Genomic DNA, 17,549 nt, shown 5'->3' with positions numbered 1-17,549 from the left:
CTGCTCTTTCCATGATAGACTGACCAGGTCAATGAGGAGTTCCTATAGGCCGATACACTGACTGGACAGAACATTAGGAACACCTGCTCTTTCCATGACAGACTGACCAGGTCAATGAGGAGTTCCTATAGGCCGATACACTGACCGGACAGAACATTAGGAACACCTGCTCTTTCCATGATAGACTGACCAGGTCAATGAGGAGTTCCTATAGGCCGATACACTGACTGGACAGAATATTAGGAACACCTGCTCTTTCCATGATAGGCTGACCAGGTCAATAAGGAGTTCCTATAGGCCGATACACTGACCGGACAGAACATTAGGAACACTTGCTCTTTCCATGATAGGCTGACCAGGTCAATGAGGAGTTCCTATAGGCCGATACACTGACATTAGGAACACCTGCTCTTTCCATGATAGACTGACCAGGTCAATGAGGAGTTCCTATATTAAATCCACTTCACTCAGTGTAGATGAAGGGGAGGAGACGGGTTAAATAAGGATTTTTAAGCCTTGAAACAATTGAGACATGGATTGTGGTATGTGGTATCTGAAGGTATCAATATGTATTGATCTTTAATATGGGTTTCTAGACATCTGAAGGTATCAACATCTTGTATTGATCATCTCATTGCAGTACAACAGTTACACATCAACAGTACCTCATAACAGGAGAACATGAGTAAAGCTCTACTTTGGGCAAAATCACAATGACTAAACTTTAGGGGACACTTAGTGACTAGTGATGAAGTCCATGACCTAGGGTTGACCCCTAGTGATGAACCTCATGGCCTAAGGTTGACCCCTAGTGACTAGTGATGAACCCCATGGCCTAGGGTTGACCCCTAGTGATGAACCCCATGTCCTAGGGTTGACCCCTAGTGACTAGTGATAAACCCCATGGCCTAGGGTTGACCCCTAGTGATGAACCCCATGTCCTAGGGTTGACCCCTAGTGATGAACCCCATGTCCTAGGGTTGACCCCTAGTGATGAACCCCATGTCCTAGGGTTGACCCCTAGTGATGAAGCCCCATGTCCTAGGGTTGACCCCTAGTGATGAAGTCCATGTCCTAGGGTTGACCCCTAGTGATGAACCCCATGTCCTAGGGTTGACCCCTAGTGATGAACCCCATGTCCTAGGGTTGACCCCTAGTGATGAAGTCCATGTCCTAGGGTTGACCCCTAGTGATGAAGCCCCATGTCCTAGGGTTGACCCCTAGTGATGAACCCCATGTCCTAGGGTTGACCCCTAGTGATGAAGTCCATGTCCTAGGGTTGACCCCTAGTGACTAGTGATGAAGTCCATGTCCTAGGGTTGACCCCTAGTGATGAACCCCATGTCCTAGGGTTGACCCCTAGTGATGAAGTCCATGTCCTAGGGTTGACCCCTAGTGATTAGTGATGAAACCCATGTCCTAGGGTTGACCCCTATTGATGAACCCCATGTCCTAGGGTTGACCCCTAGTGACTAGTGATGAAGTCCATGACCTAGGGTTGACCCCTAGTGATGAACCCCATGTCCTAGGGTTGACCCCTAGTGACTAGTGATGAAGTCCATGACCTAGGGTTGACCCCTAGTGACTAGTGATGAACCCCATGACCTAGGGTTGACCCCTAGTGACTAGTGATGAAGCCCCATGTCCTAGGGTTGACCCCTAGTGACTAGTGATGAAGTCCATGACCTAGGGTTGACCCCTAGTGATGAACCCCATGTCCTAGGGTTGACCCCTCGTGACTAGTGATGAACCCCATGTCCTAGGGTTGACCCCTCGTGACTAGTGATGAACCCCAGGTCCTAGGGTTGACCCCGAGTGGTGAACCACACTGTTAAAACACTTGAGGTGAATGAAAAGGTGGAAGAGGAATCATTGGGAGAATCTCCGTTGTTTTTCTTTGATATCTTGTGTCCTCTCTCCTCGAAAAGCCTTCTCAAAAAACCCATTGGATTAGAAAGGTCAGAGGGGAAGGACCTCTGGCTTTCTCATCCAATGGGATTTGAGAAGAATGTAAAAGAGAGAGAGGATTCGATGTGATTCTCCCAATAGAAAGGTTGTGATGTTGGTTGGCCCGCCCACGCCCTCGCCTGTCAGTCAAACTAAACTTCAGCTTCCCATGTAGCTCTATTCAACAACAAGGGCTACACAGAAACAGCACTACCTCTTCCACCATGTTTCTCCTCTCCTTCGGTCACGTCCTTCCTTATAAGGCCAGCGGGGTGGGGGGGCAGTCTGTTGATCCACAGATCTTAATATATTGACATCTCGTTCAGACTGTGTTCACTGGGCAGGCTCCGGTTGATATTGGACAGACTGGCCATGAGAGATTTCACCTTGTGTGCATAGTAGTTCCTCAGATTGACAGAGGGAAGGTTCTCTTTGATCTCCTGGTCGAAGTCACAGCTGCGCATAGCGATCTCTAACTGTTTCTGTCTCTTGTAGAAGAGAGAGAACTTGTTGAATATGAGGGTGATGGGAAGCACAACCACCAGGATGCCTGCCAGGATACAGGCCGAGGCCGTCATCTTGCCGGCTATAGATACCGGGACCACGTCTCCGTACCCCACCGTGGTCATGCTCACCGTGGCCCACCACCAGCATGCTGGGACGGTAGAGAAGTCCTCGCTGTCCTTCTCCACGGTGTAGGCCATGACAGAGAAGAAAGACACGCCCACCGCCAGGTAGAGCAGGAGCAACCCCACCTCCTTGTAGCTGTTTCTCAGCGTGGCGCCCAGAGAGCGCAGCCCCGTGGAGTGACGCGCCAGCTTCAGGATACGGAAGATCCTCATCAGCCGTAGCACCTGTGCCACGCGCCCCAGGTTGGCCAGCGCCGGGCTACTCTCGGCCACCAGGTCGATGAAGAGCGTCAGGTAGAACGGTAATATCGACACGAGGTCTATTAAGTTCAACGGATGCTTGAAGAAATGGATAAGATCTGGAGCGACTGTGAACCGGGCCACCAGCTCCAAGGTGAACCAGCCGATACCAAAGTGTTCCACCGTTTCAAACCTGGGGTCCTCGTGAGGCGTCCCCTCCCTGTCCACCAGGGTGAACTCAGCCATGCTGTTCATGCACATGGTGGTTATGGAACCCAACACGACCAGGATAGAGAGGATACTGATGACTCGGCTGGCGACGGAGTACCCCGGGTTATCCAGGATCAACCAGATCCGCCTGCGGACGCTCCCCAACGGCTGCTTGTCGAACTTAGTGGCGTCGCTATAGAACTCTAGAATCTCGTCGAACGATGACGCGGTGCTGCCCTCATCGCTCCGGCAGTCGTCCCAGTCCTCCCCGCGGTTAGGATCCATCTTTCGGCAGTGGTAGGCGCCGCTGCAACACGAGTCGATGAAGAATTCATTGATGCCCCAGTACTCGATCTCCTGGCTGAAGGAGAAGATGCACAACTCTGCCATGACGTGCAGCTTCCCGGTGTTGTAGAAATTCAACACGTAAGGGAAGAGAGCCGGGTTCCTGTCGAAATAAAACTCGTTTTCCGCGTCGTCGTAGTCGTCGCAGAGTTCTAGTATCGACTCTTTTGATTGGCACTGTAGCAGCCGAGCCAGACGGGTCTCCGGGAAGCGAGACAGAGTGTTGGAGAACAGCCTCTTCTTGAACCCTCCCACATTGATGCGCACGGTGTGATCCTCATAGGCTGCTGTCAGCTCCTCCAGGCTCTGACCCGTCATGTCTGGCGAGGGGTGAACGGACTGGGAGTGGAGAAGTACCTGCACACAGAGAGAGAGAGAGAGAGAGAGAGAGAGAGAGAGAGAGAGAAAGAGAGAGAGAGAGAGAAAGAGAGAGAGAGAGAGAGAGAGAGAGAGCAGTTTGAATCCTCTCATTTCTATGAGAGAGATAACATGGACAGTCAGACATCATAACTGGTTCCTCCTTAATCTATTCCCTTCAGGAACCAGAGCAAATCAAACACAGGAATAAATGGGGGGTGGGGGGGTTGCTTTATCACATGACACAACAGGTAAATTATACAGTGTCTCTGAATGAGATCACACACTCTGGTCGTTTAGTAACATGTTGCGTCTTTCACATTACAACATCACGTTGGATTTCCCTCAAAATCTCACGCCGCGCTTGTGCGCACTTGCTACAATAAAAAAAAAAAATACCCCGAGTCAAACAGTTGTGTTATTTAAAATAAAATAAAATCTTGGCTAGGCTACCTTTATTCATTAAATAATACACCAATCAATGCATGTACTACTGTTGTATTATAACGGTACAATATACTACAAAACATCACATATTCCTTACTTTATTCAACGCCCTTTTCCCGAGTCTCCTACACAACGCGTCTGCATATCAGCTCCTACGAGGGCATTGTGCTTCACCGAGCTGCTGAGCAACTTGGATAGACGTAGATAGATGCCTCCTCTCTGTGCCTCCTCCAGCTAGCGTGGAAGACTGAACCAATGCTGTCTGTCTGTCTGTCAGTCGGTCATGCGTTACTGCCCAGGTTAGATAGAGGGGTTTCAACGGAGCCGTCAGCGCGGAACAAGGTTGTCTCTCTCTTCTCCAGACATAAAACGTGTCCGCCCCACAGACAGACTCCCCCATAGACTATTTACATCGTTAAATCGTGAGCGCTCGCGCCATACATCTTCATCTCCCGTTGTAACTAACACACTCCAGATGCTTCCGTTTCCGTAGTGAGGGAATTCCTCGGATGAATCTCCATTGTGACGTCTAGTAGCGGTTAGACCTCAGCTCTGTTGCCGTGCAGTAGCAACCACTTTCTGTAAACTACCGTTCCGCCCTCGCCTTCCCGAGCGAATTCAACACCTCCCTCTTCTCGGAGAAAGGTGCAGAAAGGACCGACTCCTTTACTCTGCTCTCCGCGAGGGAGGAGAAGTCACGAATCATTAAAAGCGTGTGCGCCCGAGCGTTATACAGAGGCCGTCATCTTCAAATGAGGTAACCGTTCACCGTTAACCGGCTGAGAGCTCTCCAGCTGAGCCTTTAGTGAAGACGGATGAGACGTGTAAAGGTTAGGATTGATTCGTGAGGCAGAAAACGTGGGTTTGTTTTTCAACTAATCCGTTGTCAAATCAATTGAATGATTAGATATCATGTACTCTGACTGGTTAGAATTTCAGTGTGTCTGAATGATGGATTACTGTTATACGCAGGAATAGGATTATATGAAATCAAAACTACAGTTTATATATATATATATATATATATATATATATATACATAATCTCCATGGAGGAATGGTTCCTGGGTAAGTGGATGGATCACTTCCAGACGGTGGGGTTAGGATCTACATCCTGAGAGAGAAAACATCCAGTGACTTCCCTCTGGCTCCTCTGAGACATGACGGGTTACTACATCCTGAGAGAGAAAACATCCAGTGACTTCCCTCGGGCTCCTCTGAGACATGACGGGTTACTACATCCTGAGAGAGAAAACATCCAGTGACTTCCCTCGGGCTCCTCTGAGACATGACGGGTTACTACATCCTGAGAGAGAAAACATCCAGTGACTTCCCTAGGGCTCCTCTGAGACATGACGGGTTACTACATCCTGAGAGAGAAAACATCCAGTGACTTCCCTCTGGCTCCTCTGAGACATGACGGGTTATCTTGTGCACCAATGGGGACAGGGGATTTAAAAGTCCCATGTCACACCAAGCATCCTTCACCCAGCACATCCATATGAACAGTCACAGACCCTTCTAGATGACCTTACTTAACGGTTAGCACAAAATAAAACAGTAATGCCCAAAACATTGTGTGTGCGCTTTGTGTGACCATTGAGTTGGAAATATGTCTTAGCAGAGACACATCTCTGACCTCTTTTCTACTCTCGTCTTGTCTCGTCTCCTCCTGTCCTGTCCTCTCCCCCCCTCTCCTGTCCTCTCCTGTCCTCTCCCCTCCTCTCCTGTCCACTCCTGTCCTCTCCCCTCCTCTCCCCTCCTCTCCTGTCCTCTCCCCTCCTCTCCTGTCCTCTCCTGTCCTCTCCCCTCCTCTCCTCTCCTGTCCTGTCCTCTCCCCTCCTCTCCTGTCCTGTCCTCTCCCCTCCTCTCCTCTCCTGTCCTGTCCTCTCCCCTCCTCTCCTGTCCTCTCCTGTCCTGTCCTCTCCCCTCCTCTCCTCTCCTGTCCTGTCCTCTCCCCTCCTCTCCCCTCCTCTCCTGTCCTCTCCCCTCCTCTCCTGCCCTCTCCTGTCCTCTCCCCTCCTCTCCTCTCCTGTCCTGTCCTCTCCTCTCCTGTCCTGTCCTCTCCCCTCCTCTCCTGTCCTCTCCTCTCCCCTCCTCTCCTCTCCTCTCCCCTCCTGTCCTGTCCCCTCCTCTCCTGTCATCTCCCCTCCTCTCCTGTCCTCTCCCCTCCCCTGGTCTGCCAGTAGTGCCCTATATATAGGGAATAGGGCTATGGTCTGCCAGTAGTGCCCTATATATAGGGAATAGGGCCATGGTCTGCCAGTAGTGCCCTATATAGGGAATAGGGCCATGGTCTGCCAGTAGTGCCCTATATATAGGGAATAGGGTCATGGTCTGCCAGTAGTGCCCTATATATAGGGAATAGGGCCACGGTCTGCAATAGTGCCTTATATATAGGGAATAGGACCATGGTCTGCCAGTAGTGCCCTATATATAGGGAATAGGGCCATGGTCTACCAGTAGTGCCCTATATATAGGGAATAGGGCCATGGTCTGCAGTAGTGCCCTATATAGGGAATAGGGCCATGGTTTGCCAGTAGTGCCCTATATAGGGAATAGGGCCATGGTTTGCCAGTAGTGCCCTATATAGGGAATAGGGCCATGGTCTGCCAGTAGTGCCCTATATAGGGAATAGGGCCATGGTCTGCCAGTAGTGCCCTATATAGGGAATAGGGCCATGGTTTGCCAGTAGTGCCCTAAATAGGGAATAGGGCCATGGTTTGCCAGTAGTGCACTATATAGGGAATAGGGCCCTGGTCTGCAGTAGTGCTCTATATATAGGGAATAGGGCCATGGTCTGCAGTAGTGCCCTATATATAGGGAATAGGGCCATGGTCTGCCAATAGTGCCCTATATAGGGAATAGGGCCATCGTCTGCAGTAGTGCTCTATATAAGGAATAGGGCCGTGGTCTGCCAGTAGTGCACTATATAGGGAATAGGGCCATGGTCTGCAGTAGTGCTCTATATAGGGAATAGGGCCATGGTCTGCAGAAGTGCACTATATAGGGAATAGGGCCATGGTCTGCAGTTGTGCCCTATATATAGGGAATAGGGCCATGGTCTGCAGTAGTGCACTATATAGGGAATAGGGCCATGGTCTGCAGTAGTGCCCTATATATAGGGAATAGGGCCATGGTCTGCAGTAGTGCCCTATATAGGGAATAGGGCCATGGTCTGCAGTAGAGCCCTATATATAGGGAATAGGGCCATGGTCTGCCAGTAGTGCCCTATATATAGGGAATAGGGCCATGGTCTGCAGTAGTGCCCTATATAGGGAATAGGGCCATGGTCTGCAGTAGTGCCCTATATATAGGGAATAGGGCCATGGTCTGCCAGTAGTGCCCTATATATAGGGAATAGGGCCATGGTCTGCCAGTAGTGCTCTATATAAGGAATAGGGCCATGGTCTGCAGTAGTGCACTATATAGGGAATAGGGCCATGGTCTGCAGTAGTGCTCTATATAGGGAATAGGGCCCTGGTCTGCAGTAGTACCCTATATATAGGGAATAGGGCCATGGTCTGCCAGTAGTGCCCTATATATAGGGAATAGGGCCCTGGTCTGCAGTAGTACCCTATATATAGGGAATAGGGCCATGGTCTGCAGTAGTGCCCTATATATAGGGAATAGGGCCCTGGTCTGCAGTAGTACCCTATATAGGGAATAGGGCCATGGTCTGCAGTAGTGCCCTATATAGGGAATAGGGCCATGGTCTGCAGTAGTGCCCTATATATAGGGAATAGGGCCATGGTCTGCAGTAGTGCCCTATATAGGGAATAGGGCCATGGTTTGCAGTAGTGCCCTATATAGGGAATAGGGCCATGGTCTGCCAGTAGTGCCCTATATATAGGGAATAGGGCCATGGTCTGCAGTAGTGCCCTATATAGGGAATAGGGCCATGGTTTGCAGTAGTGCCCTATATAGGGAATAGGGCCATGGTCTGCCAGTAGTGCCCTATATATAGGGAATAGGGCCATGGTCTGCAGTAGTGCCCTATATAGGGAATAGGGCCATGGTCTGCCAGTAGTGCCCTATATATAGGGAATAGGGCCATGGTCTGCAGTAGTGCCCTATATAGGGAATAGGGCCATGGTTTGCAGTAGTGCCCTATATAGGGAATAGGGCCATGGTCTGCCAGTAGTGCCCTATATATAGGGAATAGGGCCATGGTCTGCAGTAGTGCCCTATATAGGGAATAGGGCCATGGTCTGCAGTAGTGCCCTATATAGGGAATAGGGCCATGGTTTGCAGTAGTGCCCTAAATAGGGAATAGGGCCATGGTTTGCCAGTAGTACCCTATATATAGGGAATAGGGCCATGGTCTGCCAGTAGTGCTCTATATATAGGGAATAGGGCCATGGTCTGCAGTAGTGCCCTATATAGGGAATAGGGCCGTGGTCTGCCAGTAGTGCCCTATATATAGGGAATAGGGCCGTGGTCTGCCAGTAGTACCCTATATATAGGGAATAGGGCCATGGTCTGCCAGTAGTGCTCTATATATAGGGAATAGGGCCATGGTCTGCAGTAGTGCCCTATATAGGGAATAGGGCCATGGTCTGCCAGTAGTGCCCTATATATAGGGAATAGGGCCATGGTCTGCAGTAGTGCCCTATATAGGGAATAGGGCCATGGTCTGCAGTAGTGCTCTATATATAGGGAATAGGGTCATGGTCTGCAGTAGTGCCCTATATATAGGGAATAGGGCCATGGTCTGCAGTAGTGCCCTATATAGGGAATAGGGCCATGGTTTGCCAGTAGTGCCCTATATAGGGAATAGGGCCATGGTCTGCCAGTAGTGCACTATATAGGGAATAGGGCCATGGTCTGCAGTAATGCCCTATATATAGGGAATAGGGCCATGGTCTGCAGTAGTGCCCTATATAGGGAATAGGGCCATGGTTTGCCAGTAGTGCCCTATATAGGGAATAGGGCCATGGTCTGCCAGTAGTGCACTATATAGGGAATAGGGCCATGGTCTGCAGTAGTGCCCTATATATAGGGAATAGGGTCATGGTCTGCAGTAGTGCCCTATATATAGGGAATAGGGCCATGGTCTGCAGTAGTGCCCTATATAGGGAATAGGGCCATGGTTTGCCAGTAGTGCCCTATATAGGGAATAGGGCCATGGTCTGCCAGTAGTGCACTATATAGGGAATAGGGCCATGGTCTGCAGTAATGCCCTATATATAGGGAATAGGGCCATGGTCTGCAGTAGTGCCCTATATAGGGAATAGGGCCATGGTTTGCCAGTAGTGCCCTATATAGGGAATAGGGCCATGGTCTGCCAGTAGTGCACTATATAGGGAATAGGGCCATGGTCTGCAGTAGTGCCCTATATATAGGGAATAGGGCCATGGTTTGCAGTAGTGCTCTATATAGGGAATAGGGCCATGGTCTGCCAGTAGTGCCCTATATATAGGGCCATGGTCTGCCAGTAGTGCCCTATATATAGGGAATAGGGTGCCATTGTGGATGCAGACTAAGGTCCCTGTGCCAATCTACCCTCCTTAAGTAAATCTCCAGAAGCCCAGTTAAAATGATTTAAGGGGTGTTGAGATGGTGGAGACGTTGTAGAAAGATTTCAGAACGGGGGATTTTGGGGGGGGGGGGTATCCTCAGTGTGGAGCTCCATCCATCATGCTGTGTCTTTAAGGGTCCTTCCCTTATTGGAGCTGGGGGGTGGTGGGGGGGAGGGTTATCCTCAGTGTGGAGCTCCATCCATCATGCTGTGTCTTTAAGGGTCCTCTTCAGCTGGGGGGTGGTAGGGGGGGTTATCCTCAGTGTGGAGCTCCTTCCATCATGCTGTGTCTTTAAGGGTCCTCTTCAGCTGGGGGGTGGTAGGGGGGGTTATCCTCAGTGTGGAGCTCCTTCCATCATGCTGTGTCTTTAAGGGTCCTCTTCAGCTGGGGGGTGGTGGTGGGGAGGGTTATCCTCAGTGTGGAGCTCCTTCCATCATGCTGTGTCTTTAAGGGTCCTTCCCTTATTGGAGCTGGGGGGTGGTAGGGGGGGTTATCCTCAGTGTGGAGCTCCATCCATCATGCTGTGTCTTTAAGGGTCCTTCCCTTATTGGAGCTGGGGGGTGGTAGGGGGGGTTATCCTCAGTGTGGAGCTCCATCCATCATGCTGTGTCTTTAAGGGTCCTTCCCTTATTGGAAGTTCCCCTCCTTAACTTGGCTCTTTATATTCTACAATCATATGGTCCTGGCTGGGAGGACGTTCATTTGTCAGGCTTCAGATGAGTTTCACCTCGTAACCTGTCAGCTGTACAAAGAGATTGAGGGAGAAAAATGGAGAGAGAGAAAGAGAGGGGGGAGAGAGAGAGAGAGGGGAGAGAGATAAGAAGAGGGGGGAGAGAGAAGGAGAGGGGGAGAGAGAGAGAAAGAGAGGAGGGAGAGAGAAGGAGAGAGGTGTGAGGGGGTGTCTGCAGTGTGTTTAGGAGTTTTAATGTGGACCTCATCCACTGACTGCTGTTCTCCATCTGCAGTTCCCCGGAATATTTTACCCTCCCTGTCCATCTCTCTCTCTACCTCCTCCCTGTCCATCTCTCTACCTCTCTCTCTCTCTCAACCTCTCTCTCCTCCCTGTCCATCTCTCTCTCTCTCCTCCCCCATCGATCTCTCCTCCCTGTCCATCTCTCTCTCTCTCTACCTCTTTCTCTCTCTACCTTTCTCTCTCTCCTCTCTGTCCATCTCTCTCTCTCTACCTCTCTCTCTCCTCCCTGTCCATCTCTCTCTCTCCACCTCTCTCTCCTCCCTGTCCATCTCTCTCGCTCTACCTCTCTCTCTCCTCCCTGTCCATCTCTCTCTCTACCTCTCTTTCTCTCCTCCCTGTCCATCCATCTCTCTCCACCTCTCTTTCCTCCCTGTCCATTCATCTCTCTCTCTTTCCATCTCTCTCTCTCTCTACCTCTCTCTCTCCTCCCCGTCCATCTCTTTCTCTCCCTACCTCTCTCTCTCCTCCCTGTCCATCTCTCTCTCCCTGTCCATCTCTCTCTCTCCTCCCCCCATATATCTCTCCTACCCCCTCTCTCTCCTTCCCCATCTATCTTTCCTCCCCATCTCTATCTACCTCTCTCTCTCCCCTCCATCTATCTCTCCTCCCCCTCTCTCTCCTCCCCCATCTCCCTCTCCTCCCTCTCAGAATAGACCCAGATTAATTGCTGAAGGTCAACAATATACTGACCTCATCTGTGAGCACAGCTGTCAGATGGCCATTCCAGAACCACTCACATCACAAGGTTCAGATTTAACCCCCAAGACATTGTGGGAGGAATTTTAACTACAGTCAGATTAGGCTGCTAAGGGCCCTGTGGATGATATATGTTGTCAATAAAGTTTTCCATATGTCGTATTCTGAACTGCTGCCAATAGCTCACAACATCATAACCTGAGGCCAGGGATAGAGCTGGGGTGGTGGGGGTGGGGGGGCTGGAGCTGGGGAGGTGGGGGTGAGGGGGGCTGGGGAGTGGTGGGGGTGGGGGGGGTTGGAGCTGGGGAGGTGGGGAGGTGGGGGTGAGGGGGGCTGGGGAGTGGTGGGGGTGGGGGGGTTGGAGCTGGGGAGGTGGGGGGGCTGGAGCTGGGGAGGGGTGGGGGGGTTGGGACTTGGGGGTGGTGGGGGGGTTGGAGCTGGGGGGTGGTGGGGGGTTGGAGCTGGGGGTTGGTGGGGGGGTTGGGACTGGGGGATGGTGGGGGGTTGGGACTGGGGGGTGGTGGGGGGTTTGGGACTGGGGGGTGGAGGGGGGGTTGGGACTGAACATATGTCTGTGAAATAAAAAGCTGCTCTATGATTCCTTCTCCTCTCCTTCACAGGTAGATAATCACCTCGCATTATACCTGATGGTAATGGAGGCTGTCTGAGTGTGACGCAAACTACAAACTGGACACACACATACCAGTCTGGTCTCATAGACTAGACGTAGCATAGTCAACGCAAATCCGGGACACTGAAATTGCGATGACATGTTTAGTATGGTTACCTAAGACAGAAGGTTACTTAAGGCAAAAACAAAAGTATGGGGGTTGGTCGGGCGGTATAACGCGAACATCTAGGACCCAAACGTTGCGTGTTCAAATCTCATCATGGAGAACTTTACCATTTTAGATCATTAGCTACTTTGCAACTACTTAGCATGTTAGCTAACCCTTCCCCTAACCCTAGACTTAACATTTTAACCTAACTCCTAACCGTAGCCTAGCTAATGTTATCCACATAGCTAACATTCGTGTTAGCCACCTAGTTAAGGTTAGCAAACAACAAATATTAATTTGTAAAATATCATACTAAATGGGTGGCAGACATCCACAAATGAATACGTACCATACAAAACATATCATACTAATTATGTCACGGAATTACGTTTACTATGTTACGTCTACCCCTGAGTGCAGGTTGCTAAAGGACTGTATTCTATATGACTGTATTCTATAGGACTGTGTTCTAAAGGACTGTATTCGAAAGGACTGTATTCTATATGACTGTATTCTATATGACTGTATTCTATAGGACTGTATTCTAAAGGACTGTATTCTATATGACTGTATTCTATATGACTGTATTCTATAGGACTGTATTCTATATGACTGTATTCTATAGGACTGTATTCTAAAGGACTGTATTCTACAAGGCTGTATTCTATAGGGCTGTATTCTATATGACTGTATTCTATAGGACTGTATTCTAAAGGACTGTATTCTACAAGGCTGTATTCTATAGGGCTGTATTCTATAGGACTGTATTCTACAAGGCTGTATTCTATAGGACTGTATTCTAAAGGACTGTATTCTATAGGACTGTATTCTATATGACTGTATTCTATATGACTGTATTCTATAGGACTGTATTCTAAAGGACTGTATTCTATAGGACTGTATTCTAAAGGACTGTATTCTAAAGGACTGTATTCTACAAGGCTGTATTCTATAGGGCTGTATTCTATATGACTGTATTCTATATGACTGTATTATAAAGGACTGTATTTTATAGGACTGTATTCTAAAGGACTGTATTCTATAGGACTGTATTCTACATGACTGTATTCTACATGACTGTATTCTACATGACTGTATTCTACAGGGCTGTATTCTACATGACTGTATTCTACAGGGCTGTATTCTATAGGACTGTATTCTAAAGGACTGTATTCTATATGACTGTATTCTACATGACTGTATTCTACATGACTGTATTCTACATGACTGTATTCTACAGGGCTGTATTCTATAGGACTGTATTCTAAAGGACTGTATTCTAAAGGACTGTATTCTATAGGACTGTATTCTATAGGACTGTATTCTACAGGGCTGTATTCTATAGGACTGTATTCTAAAGGACTGTATTCTATATGACTGTATTCTAAAGGACTGTATTCTAAAGGACTGTATTCTATAGGACTGTATTCTATAGGACTGTATTCTACAGGGCTGTATTCTATAGGACTGTATTCTAAAGGACTGTATTCTAAAGGACTGTATTCTACATGACTGTATTCTAAAGGACTGTATTCTAAAGGACTGTATTCTATAGGGCTGTATTCTATAGGACTGTATTCTACAGGGCTGTATTCTAAAGGACTGTATTCTATATGACTGTATTCTAAAGGACTGTATTCTAAAGGACTGTATTCTATAGGGCTGTATTCTATAGGACTGTATTCTACAGGGCTGTATTCTATAGGACTGTATTCTAAAGGACTGTATTCTACATGACTGTATTCTACATGACTGTATTCTACATGACTGTATTCTAAAGGACTGTATTCTATAGGGCTGTATTCTAAAGGACTGTATTCTACAGGGCTGTATTCTATAGGACTGTATTCTACAGGGCTGTATTCTATAGGACTGTATTCTAAAGGACTGTATTCTAAAGGACTGTATTCTACATGACTGTATTCTACATGACTGTATTCTACATGACTGTATTCTAAAGGACTGTATTCTAAAGGACTGTATTCTATAGGACTGTATTCTATATGACTGTATTCTAAAGGACTGTATTCTACATGACTGTATTCTAAAGGACTGTATTCTATATGACTGTATTCTATAGGACTGTATTCTATAGGACTGTATTCTATATGACTGTATTCTAAAGGACTGTATTCTACATGACTGTATTCTAAAGGACTGTATTCTAAAGGACTGTATTCTATAGGACTGTATTCTATAGGACTGTATTCTATAGGACTGTATTCTACAGGGCTGTATTCTATAGGACTGTATTCTAAAGGACTGTATTCTACATGACTGTATTCTACATGACTGTATTCTACATGACTGTATTCTAAAGGACTGTATTCTATAGGGCTGTATTCTAAAGGACTGTATTCTACAGGGCTGTATTCTATAGGACTGTATTCTACAGGGCTGTATTCTATAGGACTGTATTCTAAAGGACTGTATTCTAAAGGACTGTATTCTACATGACTGTATTCTACATGACTGTATTCTACATGACTGTATTCTAAAGGACTGTATTCTAAAGGACTGTATTCTATAGGACTGTATTCTATATGACTGTATTCTAAAGGACTGTATTCTACATGACTGTATTCTAAAGGACTGTATTCTATATGACTGTATTCTATAGGACTGTATTCTATAGGACTGTATTCTATATGACTGTATTCTAAAGGACTGTATTCTACATGACTGTATTCTAAAGGACTGTATTCTAAAGGACTGTATTCTATAGGACTGTATTCTATAGGACTGTATTCTAAAGGACTGTATTCTAAAGGACTGTATTCTAAAGGACTGTATTCTAAAGGACTGTATTCTACATGACTGTATTATCTGGGTCTATACCGCTTTAGATTGTGTCATTCATTCTTGACAGATATTATTTGGGTCTATACCGCTATAGATTCTGTCAAATTCTGTTCACGTTTCTCTAATTGTCCGCCAGATGGCGACTGCTATGATGTTCAATAGCAATCAGTGGCATAATGGTAGATTATGTTGATTTGGTTGATTTATTAATTAAATAAACGTGAAGCATAACTCGCTAAAACGTTCTTTGGATGTCCATTGTATTATATTGTAACGATCCTCGCTATATGAGCCACGTTACAATTCCCATCAAGTGGGAAACACCTATCGGCGTGACGCGTGGGATGTCCGCCTTTCACGCCAAAATCCAGTGTTTGCTTCTCGTTCGCCAAAATATTATATTATTATTATATTCTAAAAGATTAGATGACATGTATTCTGTGTACAAGTGACAAGTGTCTGCCACTGGTCACATCCGGGGAACGCTGTGCTCTCCAGCTGCATCCCCGCCTCGTTAACTCGTTCTGACGTGGTGACGAGCAGACTGACACTTCTGCCGGTTGACCGGGCAGGAAAGACTCAAACTCACGGGATGTCAAGGCTGGAACCGGACAAACATGTGAAAAGGGGAATCTTGAGTTGCGATGAAGTAGCCTAGTTGGAAGGAAAGGCTATGATAGAGGAAAAGATGGCGAACAACTCAACTTTAGACAGCGTGTTTTCTAACAGAACAGGACAGAATTCATCTCAACCGTCTCCGTTGACTGAAATCCGGGAGAATCCGCTGAAGGTAGGCAACTAGTAACTCACTGACTCTTAAACGTCCGCACAATCCTTGTTCTGCAGGGAAACTTTATTTCTTATAGTTGAAACAAACATTATTTTGTATTATTATTCGAGATTAAACATATTTATCGATTTTTTTAAGGGGAAATATTTATTTTTATTTTTAGGAATTGTCCTAATATTTTCAATATTATTATTATTATTATTATTATTATTATTATTATTTCCATGTCCGCTCTGGGACCGGATATGCCCTTGTCTGGGACAAACGATCCCAATTCCGAACTCTCAAAAGAAAGTTGTACAATTCTAAAAAGGTCAATAATGAATATTAACTGGGAAATGATCTTGTGAAGATTCTTGCAAATCCCTCTCGGTGACTTTGAAGAATATTTCTCTCAGAACTGTGATTTCCTACAAAACATGTGTGTTAGAGATTTGGACATTAACGTCGGAGTCCTAAATGAATCAGGTGAGCGACACCATAAGGACCTTCATGTTCTGGTAAATTCTCTACAACCAATATTCAAATCACCATGATCACAACCATAAACTATCAACTCCATCTACCTGATAGATTAAGATATGATTTTTGGTTCAAATGTGTTTATTTTCATTAGGTTTTAGTCATAAATCAACTGAGAAAAAAACTCAAATGCAACTTTGTATACCACTTGAATGGAGAAAAAAAAAAGCTTTTTTGTTTTTATTGACGATTTTCTTATTCATAATTGTCCATATTTGTACAAATGTTTGTTTGCATTTTAACTTTTAATTTCTAGTGGAAAAAAAACATGTCAGACTATCTGTTAACTCCATCAGTGGCTTGTCAACTCCGTCGCTGATGGCTAAGCCTCTTAAAGATGCGTTATTTTTCTGTCTTTTATATTCTGGAAAAATATCTGAATCACTGTTCTGCAACGTGCTTAAACTATTTTAGTGTTGTCTGTACTAAACCTAAGGGATACTGTTTGCTGTATAAATGTTGTTTTATGTTGTAAATCTAGAAAAACATGACAGAAATGCTAACTGAAATAATCCCTGGAGCATTTATATAGTGCAATAAACCAAAAAGACGTTTGGAGATTTTAATTAGTTCATTTTAAAAATGACCCATGAGCACCAACGTGAAGTTGATAGAAGCATATTTAAATTGGGGGTCAAATGAAAGCTAACAGTCTAATATTTTAGAGAAATTAAGGCATAAATAAATATTTCACCCATTTTCTATCCTAAAAATTCAGAAATAAAGCAAAGGCTTTGATTTCTAGACCAACTGATGGAAAGGAGTCTTAGGAAACATCTACTATACAGGCTACATCATCAACACAGTCATGTTGAAGACTCCTGACTTAGGAAACATCATCAAAACAGTCATGTTGAAGACTCCTGACTTAGGAAACATCATCAAAACAGTCATGTTGAAGACTCCTGCCTTAGGAAACATCTACTATACAGGTACATCATCAACACAGCCATGTTGAAGACTCCTGCCTTAGGAAACATCTACTATACAGGTACATCAACACAGTCATGTTGAAGACTCCTGCCTTAGGAAACATCTACTATACAGGTACATCAAAACAGTCATGTTGAAGACTCCTGCCTTAGGAAACATCTACTATACAGGTACATCAACACAGTCATGTTGAAGACTCCTGCCTTAGGAAACATCTACTATACAGGTACATCAAAACAGTCATGTTGAAGACTCCTGCCTTAGGAAACATCTACTATACAGGTACATCAACACAGTCATGTTGAAGACTCCTGCCTTAGGAAACATCTACTATACAGGTACATCAACACAGTCATGT

General features: G+C 46.3%; 2 protein-coding genes across 4 annotated transcripts in view; one reads left to right on the top strand and one right to left on the bottom strand.

The window, feature by feature from the left end:
• Nucleotides 1–545: 545 nt before the first annotated feature.
• LOC149970166 (delayed-rectifier potassium channel regulatory subunit KCNS2-like) lies at nucleotides 546–3,722 on the bottom strand. The gene has a single exon (XM_090228637.1). The coding sequence runs from the start codon at nucleotides 3,687–3,689 to the stop codon at nucleotides 2,250–2,252; it is 1,440 nt and encodes a 479-aa protein (XP_090084763.1). The 5' UTR covers nucleotides 3,690–3,722; the 3' UTR covers nucleotides 546–2,249.
• Nucleotides 3,723–15,280: 11,558 nt separating this feature from the next.
• The window catches only part of LOC149970165 (NIPA-like protein 2), a 54,452-nt gene continuing 52,183 nt past the window's right edge, over nucleotides 15,281–17,549 (top strand). For 2 of the 3 annotated variants that reach the window (XR_016493775.1, XM_090228569.1), the window contains exon 1: nucleotides 15,391–15,736. Coding sequence is in view for 1 of the 3 variants with exons in the window: in XM_090228569.1 (XP_090084695.1) it covers nucleotides 15,620–15,736 (117 nt within the window). In the remaining 2 variants the exon portion in view is untranslated. Of the gene's footprint in view, nucleotides 15,737–17,549 lie in introns of all 3 variants that reach the window. The other variant, XM_090228567.1, reaches the window with a different exon arrangement.

Source organism: Oncorhynchus mykiss, unplaced genomic scaffold (assembly GCF_057628025.1).
Source record: "Oncorhynchus mykiss isolate SJ-2025 unplaced genomic scaffold, ASM5762802v1 scaffold93, whole genome shotgun sequence".
NCBI classification, from domain to species: Eukaryota; Metazoa; Chordata; class Actinopteri; order Salmoniformes; family Salmonidae; genus Oncorhynchus; species Oncorhynchus mykiss.
This window is presented reverse-complemented; position numbering and strand designations above follow the sequence as displayed.